The 11,350-nt window shown below is 41.3% G+C and overlaps 1 protein-coding gene across 2 annotated transcripts in view; it reads left to right on the plus strand.

Moving 5' to 3' along the window:
- The window catches only part of SLC25A17 (solute carrier family 25 member 17), a 51,660-nt gene extending 43,199 nt beyond the window's left edge, over positions 1 to 8,461 (plus strand). For both annotated transcript variants that reach the window (XM_024200405.2, XM_024200406.2), the window contains exons 7-9: positions 4,841 to 4,936; positions 7,006 to 7,088; positions 7,831 to 8,461. In XM_024200405.2, coding sequence (XP_024056173.2) covers positions 4,841 to 4,936; positions 7,006 to 7,088; positions 7,831 to 7,978 — 327 coding nt within the window. In that variant the 3' untranslated portion in view covers positions 7,979 to 8,461. The remainder of the gene's footprint in view (positions 1 to 4,840; positions 4,937 to 7,005; positions 7,089 to 7,830) is intronic.
- Positions 8,462 to 11,350: the final 2,889 nt, after the last annotated feature.

Genomic DNA, 11,350 nt, shown 5'->3' on the forward strand with positions numbered 1-11,350 from the left:
TGAGAGAGACAGGATACTGGGGTAGTCTGACTTATGGTCATTCTTCTGTTCTTATGTATTCATCTTCCCCAGAAATTTCCTGGGAAACCCACTTAATTTTAAAAGTTCACTTATCTGACTTTTGAAGCTCTAGGTTCTACATTAGTCATGTCTCTCCCTCTAGAGATGTTAATACAATTCCACAACATTACATAAACATTTGTATTATTAATACGATGAACTCCTAAGATACTTAAACTTAATTTAATAAGGTTTAGCTTTTTTCAGTATGGTTTATCCAGGATATCACTGGAAATTGCCATATCTGTCATACCCTTCTCTTGGATAAATTAAATATATTGAGCTTCTTAAAGCTTACTATGAGGCATATATTCAAGACCTCAAATCATTCTTGTAGCTTTTTTCTGAACCCTTTTCAATTTTTCAACATCCTTTTTGAAGTGTGGACACCAGAAGTGGACAGAGTATTCCAGGAATGGTCTCACCAATGCTGTGTATGATGCCACCTTTCTACTCCTACTTGATATTCCCCTACTTATGCATCCAAGGATTGTATTTGCCCTCTTAGTGACAACATTGCACTGTTCATTTGGTTATCTACAATTACACCTAAGCCCTTTTCACTGTCACTGCATTCCAGGATACTGTCTCGCATCTTGTAAGTGCAACCTACATTTGTTGTTCTTAGATATCCCTCCTTGCATTTTAGGAGTGACAAGGTGGATGAGATAATATCTTTTATTGGACTAAGTTCTGTTGGTGAAAGAGACAAATGTTTAAGCTTCCCAGAGCTCTTCTTCAGGTCTGGAATAGATAGCCGTGTCATAAATAAATACAAGATGGGACAGATGAAGTATAAGAGGTTTACACATGTTGCAAGAAACCACTTAAAACAAAGTGGGCAATTAACACCTCTGCAGTCATAGGACAGAGGAGAGTTAGTAGATTACAAATTGTTGTAATGAACCATAAAACTAGCCTCTGCTGAAACCGTGAGTTTTAGTGTCTAGCAGAGTTATACATTTAAATTCCTGTGCTTGTCTTTTGAAGGTGTTATGCAGGTTTCCTTTGAGGATGAGGACTGATAGGTTAGATACAGAGTGATCGCTTTGTGAAAAGTGTTTGCCCATAGGTGATAGGTTTTTTTTGGCTGTTATCATGTTTCTATGTGAGTTCATTCAACAGCATAGTGATTATATGGTTTCACCAACATAGTTGTTCCTGGCACATCAAATGTGAAGCCCAAAAACTTGTCTGTTTCACCAACAGACATTGGTCCAATAAAAGATAATATTTCACCAACGTTGTCTATTTCATATCTTGGCACCAACATGGCTACAACACTGCAACCTTGCATTTTAATATAGCCAAATGCATGTTGTTCAAACGAGCCCATCTTACTCATCTGCATGACTCACCTATTTCCATCATTATTTACTACTCCACCAATTTTGTGTCATCTGCAAATTTTACCAGCATTGATTTTATATTTCCTTCCAGATCATTGACAAAGATATTGAGTAGCATTGAACCAAGAACAGATTCCACCAAGGCCCCACTAGAAATCCCCCGAGGTGGAGGATTCCCCATTTGCAATTACTTTTTATGACCTATTTAATTCATTTAATATAGGCTACATTGATTTTTGTATAGAGCTTATTTTTTATCAGAATGTCATCCAGGACTAAATCAGTGCCTTACAGAAGTCCAAGTATATTATGTCAACACAATTATCTTTATCAACCAAACTTGTAAGTTATTCAAAAACAGTACCAAATTTGTTTGACAAGACCTATTTTCCATAAAACCCTGTTGATTGGCATTCACTGTGCTTCCTTTTTTAAATTATCTACAGATCGTATCCATATCAACCTTCCCATGGTTTTGCCTGGGAGTGATGTCAGACTAACCAGCCTATACCTGGGTCATCACATTTACTCTTTTTTAAATATTGACAAAACATTTCCTTTTTTCCGAGTTCTCTGGAGCTTCCCCAGTATTCCAAGATTTGTTAAAAATCAACATCAGTGGTTCAGAGCGCTCCTTGGTCCAATTCTTTTAATACCCCTGGATGCAAATTATCTGGTCCTTCTAGTTTTAAAATGCTTAACTTTAATAGTTGCGCTTTAATATTTGCCATAGGTATTGATGGAATAGAAAGTATTTCCTTATCTCTGTAAGATATGAATATGTCAGGCTGCTTTATTCCAAATACAGAACAGAAATATTTATTGACTATTTCTGCCTTTTCTGCATTGCTATTGACAATTTTACCATCCTTATCTACTGTTGGATCTATACCATTGTTAGGATTTCATTTGTTCCTGATATATTTAAAGAATTCCTTATTGTCCTTAATCCTACTGGCCATAGTAATTTTTTTATTTTTTTATACCTTTATTTTCCTTTGTCAACTGTCTGCATTTCCTAACTGCTGATTTATACTCATTGCTATCCACTTTCCTATTTTTCCATTTGTTATATGTATTCTTTTTTATTTTAATTGATACTTTCATTTCCTCTTTTAACTAGGATTTCTTTTCACACAAGAAGCCTTCTTATGTGTGTAACGGGATTCCCGGGATGCAGCCTGGAACTATGGGACCGCTGTGCCCCCTTAACTCTCCAGCCTGGGCTGTCACTCACAATGTTTTGCTAGTGATAAATGCTTTGCTAGTGCCTCAAGGCACCATTATCACTCAGCACAACCGCATATGCAGCCCCACACCCAGCTAGATTGCATGAGTGCTCCTAGAGCCACTCATGAATCACACAAAGAAAGGCACCAGCCAAATCCCCCCAGCTCCCAGCCTTGTACCTCAGGAATATACCGTCTTGCACTGCTAAAGATGAGCAGTGCAAATTTATTAATTGGTTCACCACTTCATCAATGGAAAGTGGATATACACTAGCCTTTGCAAACCTGAGCAGATTTACCACACACTTCAGGCAAACTCACGTGTAAAGATAAACAGCTAAACAAATGTATTGACTACAAAGGATAGATTTTAAGTGATATTAAGTGATAGGCAAAAAGTCAGAGTTAGTTACCAAAACAAAAGAAAATATAAGCACGCAGTCTAAACTCTCAACCTTATTAGACTGGGCAACATATAGATTAAGGAGTTTTTTTGACCCCGCTGGATATTGCAGTCCTTAATATACAGGTTTGTCCCTTAAACCTGAGCCAGTCTCTTCTGTTGGAGTCTCCAGTCTTCTGAGTGTCTTTGTTGCTTGCAGCATAGATGGGGGAAGGAGAAAGGCAAAGCATGTGGCCCCTGTGTTCTGTTTTATACCCTTAGTCCATGTACTTGGAGAACACAAGTCCAGGCATGTCTGGTGGGCATTGCTGAGTCACAAGGTGAAGCAATACCCTGGTATGTCTCCTGTGAGTGAGTCATTGAATTGTAACTCCTCTGCTGGACAATGGCTGGTGATATCTGTTCAGCATCTGTTGGTTACCTCTTCCCTCATCATTGTCTCCTTTGAGCTAGTATCTGGGCGCTTCCCACACCCACAGCATATTTTAGTGAAAACCATATAACACAATTCTTATAATTTCGTATGCATTGATGATATACATATTTAGATAGAACAATGGCTTCCAGTAGATCATAACCTTTCCCCTGATATCTTACATGGCATGCTTTATATGCAAGATTACAATTATATATCAGTGAGGAATATGGGGGTTACAGGACGCTCCCACAAAGTATAGAATGTCACAATGTGATTGCAGATTTGTGGGTTTCCTGGGCATGTAAAAAAGCATTCTTTAACTCTTCATTATCACTTTTATTTTTATGTTTAAATGTTTTCTCCCACTCAATTTTTCTCATGTTTGTTTTTAGCACCAGGAATTTGTTCATTTTTAAAGCACCAAGTACATATATATTACTGGTCAGGACTACATTCTGTTTGCACACAACAAATGAAATTAGTGTTTGATCACGTGCATCTGAGCAACTATCAGTTTTTAGGTCAATGATCAGTTCATCTTTATTGCTTAGACTGAGGTCTAATAGTGCAACCAACTTGGGGTAATTCTGTATGTTTGACACACTGTTTTTTTGTGCTAGAAAGTTACCATCTATAAATTTTAGAACTCAAGGATGCTTTACTAATGGCAGCATGAGAACTCTAACATATGTTTCCATGATGGAAATAACCCTTGATAACTCAGTGTTTCTAGATATTAAGGCCCAGCTTGACAAAGCCCTGGCTGGGACGATTTAGTTGGTGTTGGTCCTGCTTTGAGCAGGGGATTGGACTAGATGACCTCCTGAGGTCTCTTCCAACCGTAATCTTCTATGATTCTATGATTGCACATAGATGTTTATGGATCTGCTCATCCTATTCCCTTATCTGCTTTAATGGCCTGTAACAGATCTCCACCAGTACCTCATCTTGTGATTTATCAGATCATTGAACCATAAGCAGTTCAGATCCTGTTCCTCTCAATTGTCAATAATTTTAAAGCTCATAATGGTATCTTTCATGTAGAGTGCCATCCCCCTCCCTTCTACCTGCTCTTTTTGCTAAATAGGGTGTATCCAGTGACTTTAAAACATTCCAGTCATGTGGCTCCTCCCACTGGGTTTCAGTAATGGAGATATGAGATATGCAAGAGGTTGTTGTAAATCCTCTCTCTAACTGTGTGGGTTTATTTATAGTTTTGATCCTGAAAAGGGAGAAGTATCAGAAATTCCATGAAGTCCACTAGGGATTTTGCTATTGATTTTATGTGGAAAGCACTCAGACATTATGGTGATAGGTATAAAACTGTAACATCTGATCTGTTTCTTCATGCAAGTAATATTTTCCTTACACTGTTGAACAGCTTACCTCTTTGGATGCATTCGTCATTGGTGCAGTAGCTAAGGCAGTTGCCACCACCATCACCTACCCCATGCAGACAGTACAATCAATTTTGCGGGTGAGTATTTGTTACACTGAAAATAGGTCCATCTAACTCCAGGCGAAGGCAGCTCTGCCTCTGGAGGCCACTACTGTACAACCCAAGACCTGTCTATTCATGAGTCTTTGCTAGACGGACTTCTCTTATCTTGCTGATTATTTTGAAGGTCATTGGCAGGTCTCACCATTTGTAAGGGCCTAGACTTAGGCTTTTTTTGTTGCCTTGCCAATGGAGCCTGCCGGAACTTCAGTAGGCATAGGGCAGTCTCATAAGCAGCTAATAGTAATTACAATATAACGCATTTGTGTAGTGTCTTCCACAAAAACTCTTGAGGCACCTTACAATTTAAGTGCTGCATAAAATGTGAATTTAAAGGCTGCATAAAATGTGGATTCTGAATATAAATAGAAAATAGGTTCCATAACCATGGAAAATAAATTTTAAAGACTAAATACTAAAGAGCAAATGATTGAAGGTAAACTAAAAAAGCAAATAATATACATAAGGTTTGCTTTACTTAGTCAGACCACTACTTGCTTTCAGCGGTGGCCAATATTTGACGCATTAGAGGAAAGTGAACTCATAAATAATGCACCTAGCCAGTTGCCCAGTGTTGTACACTAATTGGAGTGGTGAGGGAATCGCTCACTCCTGATCCTTGGAAGCAGTCAGTTCATCTTGCAGCATGTAATGTGAATACCTTTATTTTAGCTTGGGTAACTATACATGTTGACATTGGTGTAGTATTATTACAGAGATAAAAATTTTAGTAACTATTCAAAGTCATATCTGCTTACTTTAATACTAAGTAGTTAGCACTGCAGAGCCAAGTGTGGTAGAATTAGCTGGATGTTTGCATGGAGCATGGATCATCAATAATGCTCTGTGTTTGTTACAGAGGTCGCAGTCCTGTGACCTCCGTGACTTCTGCAGCGGCCGGTGTGGCTGACTCCAGGGCCGCCCGAGCAGCTGGGGCCCAGGCAGCCCTGGGGACAGCTACACTGGCCACTGCTGGAGTGGCTCTGCAGCCAGCCCCTCAGGTGGCCTCACAGCCAACCATACCAACTGTTGCTCTGATGGCCTGAGCAGCTGGCTCCGGGACCGCCCAAGCAGCGGCTGGCCCTGGGGACTGCCTGAGCAGCAGTCCCAGTGGCAGCGGGAGCAGCCGTTGTGATCCCGGGGTGGCCAGAGCAGTGGGGCTCCTCTCTTCCCTCCCTCCCCCCCGCCCGTTGCCAGAGCAGCAGTAAGGTCCCCCCCAACCCCCCTCGCAGCTGATGTTGCAGGCTCTCCCCCCACAGTCCCCCCCCCCCCCAAAAAAAAAAAAAAAGATTCAGTCAGAGGTATTTATGGTATAAATCATGGACAGGTCACGGGCCGTGACTTTTTGTTTCTTGCCGGTGACCTGTCCATGACTTTTACTAAAAATACTCGTGATTAAATCTTAGCCTTAATCATCAGTACAGTTGTAAATGAAGTTCCAGTGCTAGCACTAAATTCTGCCCGTGCTTACACCTGTGTAATTTCACTGAAGTTAACAGCTTTGCATAGATGGGAGGGCATAATCTGTCCTGGTGAATCTTTAACTCAGTGATGTACAAGTCAGAAAGAACTCAGCTTGAATTTCGGATCCCAGATTGACTTTTGCAGGACTGTTAATTAAAAAAATAATCTTGAAAATGAGAATTGTTTTCCAGGGAGTCAATGAAACATAATAGCATTGTGTAGTTCCGTGTTTATGATTGGAATGGAACTGGAGTTTAAAATCAATAAGATTTCACTTCTAGCAAACAAAGATTTATTGCTGGAGGTATGATATCAGTTCAGTATAAACTCAGGTCAGTAAAACTCAGGGCAGTAAAAGCTTTGGCTACACTCTTCTGCACTAATTGCAACCTTTTGACAACAGCACAAGCTGGAAGACGTGAAAATAGATATAGGATAATCAATCTTAGAAATTACCATAGAATTTAGTAGCCTCTGCGCATTTTACCTGTTCATCAGGGTTCTCGGTCTGGTAGTGAGGGTTGTGGTTAGGAGGAAATAATCCCAATAAATTGTTAACACTGTTTCTTTCCTTTCCCTTTCAGTTTGGACGTCACAGATTGAACCCCGAAAACCGGACACTAGGCAGTCTTAAGAATGTTCTCTATCTTCTTCGACAGAGAGTAAGGTGAGCTTTCTAGTTTCTGTCTTAATGACGCACACTCCCACAAAAGAATGGGTTTTTAACATATTGGCAGTTAATATTGCTGGGCCTGACCATTATTTATTTTCACCCACTTGAACTAGTAACCCAGTTCCACTTGTCAAATATTGAAAACAGGGATGGGAGAGCAAGTAACTACTTTCAAATTAAATATCTGTATGTTGTTCAGAGTGAGGTGATTCTATAGATAGCAACTCAGTCAGCCTCTCCTCTGGAAAAGAGTTAAGTTTCCTGCAAAGAATGCTTACCCTTCTCTATTGAACCCATATGTTTCTAATCTAAGTAGTTAGGAGACTGGGGATAGGATAAGGAATCTTAATTCTGTGTCTGTAATTTAACTTCTAACTTTAATTAGTAATAGGTCAGTAGTCACTGTAGGACAGTGCTGTTCTAAGGCTGTTAGTTAGTTGGCCGATAAGTCTGATAGGCAAGTGTCTGCATCCTAACTGGCTTCTTTGCTAACAGTCTCTGCATAGAGGCCAAAAGTTGACTATGCCACGGAAACTGACTTACTCTCCTCAACAAAATATGAAGTATTTTGGTGGGGTAGAGTGTGTGAGAAGTTTGTTCAGTTTCCCATGCTTTATCCCTCTTCTAGGGATAAAAGAAGAGCTTCAGCATGCAGAGCTGTCAATGCAGCATTTCTCATTAGTGCTGTAATTTGCTTAGAGAAAACTTCACATTTGTCAAACCTGTTTCTTCTTAGGCGTTTTGGATTGGTGGGACTCTACAAAGGCCTTGAAGCAAAGCTCCTGCAGACGGTCCTCACTGCCGCACTCATGTTCCTAGTCTATGAAAAACTGACTGCTGCTACCTTCACAGTCATGGGATTAAAGCATTCACAGAAGCACTGAGAAAGTGATCTCTGCAGCACAATGAGCATGGAAATAAACTGGGGGTCTGGAGAGGGAGATCCAATATCTGAGGACAGGCTGGGTAGCAAAGAATTCTCTCTCTAAGGTCACCTCCTTCTCCATTACTTTCCATTCTTATTGTCTCTGTCTCAGAAGCTGCGTGAGGAGAAATTTAGAGTGAAGTCCAGTAGGATTTCTGCCAGTCCTCTTTGTGGTGGCTTGTTCACTGTATTGACATTTTGCAACCCAATTGTGTTAAGAAATTAAATGGAAAAGATTATTTTAGCACCTAAAATTAAGATTTGTTAATTACTGGAGTGGTTTGGTTGGCTCTCTTAGGGGGAGGGAGTACTTTTACTGCACTTAATTTTCCTTTTTTTCAACTTGTCAGCCGTTCTCCTCCCTGTACTGGCTGTCAGCAGCTCCCTGTCAGGTGTTCATCTCACCTGATATTTGTTCATTAAAATAATTCATGCAGAACTGGGTTTCTGGCATAGTTCCCATTTAATTTCTGATTTTATTTTCTGGTGGAGCATGACGGGATGTTATTCCAAATATCTATCAGAAGATGAGACTTGTGAGAAACTAGAATGCTCATTTTAAGGGCTGAGTGTGCTGTCCCTTGGAACACCCTCTTCTCCCCCCTCCCCCCCCGTGAACTTGGAACCCAAACACAGATTCTGTATGAATGGCAATGCACCTGGCTTTCTCAAGCCACTGGATTGGCCGGTAACTGAATATAGGGATTTCCATACTGTAGCAGGCATGTATTCTGTCTAGTCTGGTACTCCAGCTCCTTCCCTCTTGAAACTAATTATTGGTTCATCTAATCCAGTACTGTGCCTCAAACAGGGACCAATGCTAGGTACCTCGGGGAGGAGAGTGAATCCCTCCTATAGGACACCTAATTGTAAATGTTGTTTTTCTTCCTGGCCTCTGCAGGTGGTCAGCTTGTGCCATGAAGCATGAGATGAGGTAATTGTTGTCCCAGCTAGTGTAACTGCACGTGCTCTTCTTACTTATTTTTATTGTTGAATAGTCTTAGTTCATGAAATTCTGTTAAGTCCTATTATAGCCTTTGCCAGGCTTGCAGCAATAGCATTTTAATATGTGATCTCATAATCCAGGTAAAATCATGCTGGGTCAGTAGTTGAATAGCAAAGACCTCTGGGGAAAAGTCAGGTACTGCAGGAAGTAGCATTTAGTAAATGGCACACTCTTGAGGCATTACTGATCCCATCCCTGTAGTGTTGGGGAATGCTGATCTGCCATCTTATGGATGAGAGTGAAAATTGAGGCCTTGACTGCCTAGCACTCTTTGTGAGAGTAGTAGAGTAAATCCAGCCCAAATTCTGACATGGATAATTCTATTCTGCCTATTTAAATTCCCCCTTCAGTTATAAGTGGATAATTTTTCAGTGGGACAACATCTTAATAATGATTGTCTCATGAACTACCTCTCCTTCCATTCATGATTGCAGGGACCACTTCCACTCCAGTCTGCATTTATAGTACATCCCTCTGATAATTACAGCAGTTGCTTACATAGGCAGGTGATATTAGTGGGGTATTTAATATTTTAAGCGTCTTTCAATGCAATTTAGTTGCTGGAATCAAGGAGAAGAACCAGCACCCTTTGATCTGTCACTCCCTGTAGACCACCTGTTAGTGTTTAATGGACCACTAGTGATCCACAGGTTAGAGTTTGAGAATTGCTATTGTGACAGATTGCTGTTACCAATCTGCCTGAGGCGTCACGTGATCAGGCTGAGGCCACAGGATCGTTTGGGGAGGAGATGACGAAACACACCACGTGTCTGAGTTTTAATTTAAAGCTTTATTAATAAAATAACAGCAGAGAGTGCTTGGGGAGGGGTTCCCCACGTCACTCAGAGGAAGAAAGAAAGCGTTAGTGCCCCAAGCCCTAACCCACTTTCATACTCTCACCTGCACTACCCGAGGCTGGCCAAGCCTGGGTGTAACGTAAGAAGAAGAGAGGGAGGGGTGGACAGGAGTTCTTGTCCTGGGCCCAGGTCGTCCAGGGTCCGCTGTGATCTCCAACTTGCTTTGGCTCTCGGGAGGGTTTTTAAGTCCTGGGTTCTTTTGGGGGTGTTTGCCTTTTTTCTTTTGGGGGTGTTCACCTCTGTTCCTGGTGCTCTTTGTACCAGTCCAAACCGGCTTTCTGTGGCCTTCTCAGCTTTCCCCAAAATACACCAGCGGCCATGAGACAGTTATTTTTCCCTTGTTGACCTTCTTGTCTCACTCCTTTTTTTGCGGCCCTGCAATTTATTCAGCCACTCTCCTTTCTCACGGCTGGTTGTGGGGGGTTGACTCCCCCCTTCTTTCTTGGCAGGTAGCAGAGTGTGTGCAATGGCCTTGGGCTGGAGTCAGCTCCTTATCTTCAGGTGTAGCTGGAACATCAAGTTAACCCGTTCTTTTCTCCTTTCCTCCCCCTCCAGCCTTTCGCCGCCTGTAAAGATACCTTTCGTTCCACACTTACACCTTTAACCCTTCCCAAAATGCCTTGCGATGCTTGCAACAGCGTTAGCAACATACAATGCTGATCTGCCTCCCCAGGGAACCCCCTGAGGGAGGGGGCCACTGGGTTTCATAGATTCATAGATTCTAGGACTGGAAGGGACCTCGAGAGGTCATCGAGTCCAGTCCCCTGCCCGCATGGCAGGACCAAAATCATGGCAAAAGACCACCTTGGCTTAACCACGAGATCTTGCATGATCTAAAAAATAAAAAGGAGTCATATAAAAAATGGAAACTAGGACAGATTACAAAGAATGAATATAGGCAAACAACACAGGAATGCAGGGGCAAGATTAGAAAGGCAAAGGCACAAAATGAGCTCAAACTAGCTACGGGAATAAAGGGAAACAAGAAGACTTTTTATCAATACATTAGAAGCAAGAGGAAGACCAAAGACAGGGTAGGCCCACTGCTTAGTGAAGAGGGAGAAACAGTAACAGGAAACTTGGAAATGGCAGAGATGCTTAATGACTTCTTTGTTTCGGTCTTCACCGAGAAGTCTGAAGGAATGCCTAACATAGTGAATGCTAATGGGAAGGGGGTAGGTTTAGCAGATAAAATAAAAAAAGAACAAGTTAAAAATCACTTAGAAAAGTTAGATGCCTGCAAGTCACCAGGGCCTGATGAAATGCATCCTAGAATACTCAAGGAGCTAATAGAGGAGGTATCTGAGCCTCTAGGGTTGTGACACTATCTTCACTTCCTGCATTAAATGATGGTGTAGTATTGCTGTGCATTGCTAAACAGTTGTCGTGGCACATCCCAGAACTGGCTGTACTTTAGTGGTACACAGAGACATTCATATATTCAGTATTTGTACAGTCAGTGAGTTTG

This window comes from Terrapene carolina, unplaced genomic scaffold, assembly GCF_002925995.2.
Source record: "Terrapene carolina triunguis isolate 2854851 unplaced genomic scaffold, T_m_triunguis-2.0 Scaffold247, whole genome shotgun sequence".
NCBI classification, from domain to species: Eukaryota; Metazoa; Chordata; order Testudines; family Emydidae; genus Terrapene; species Terrapene triunguis.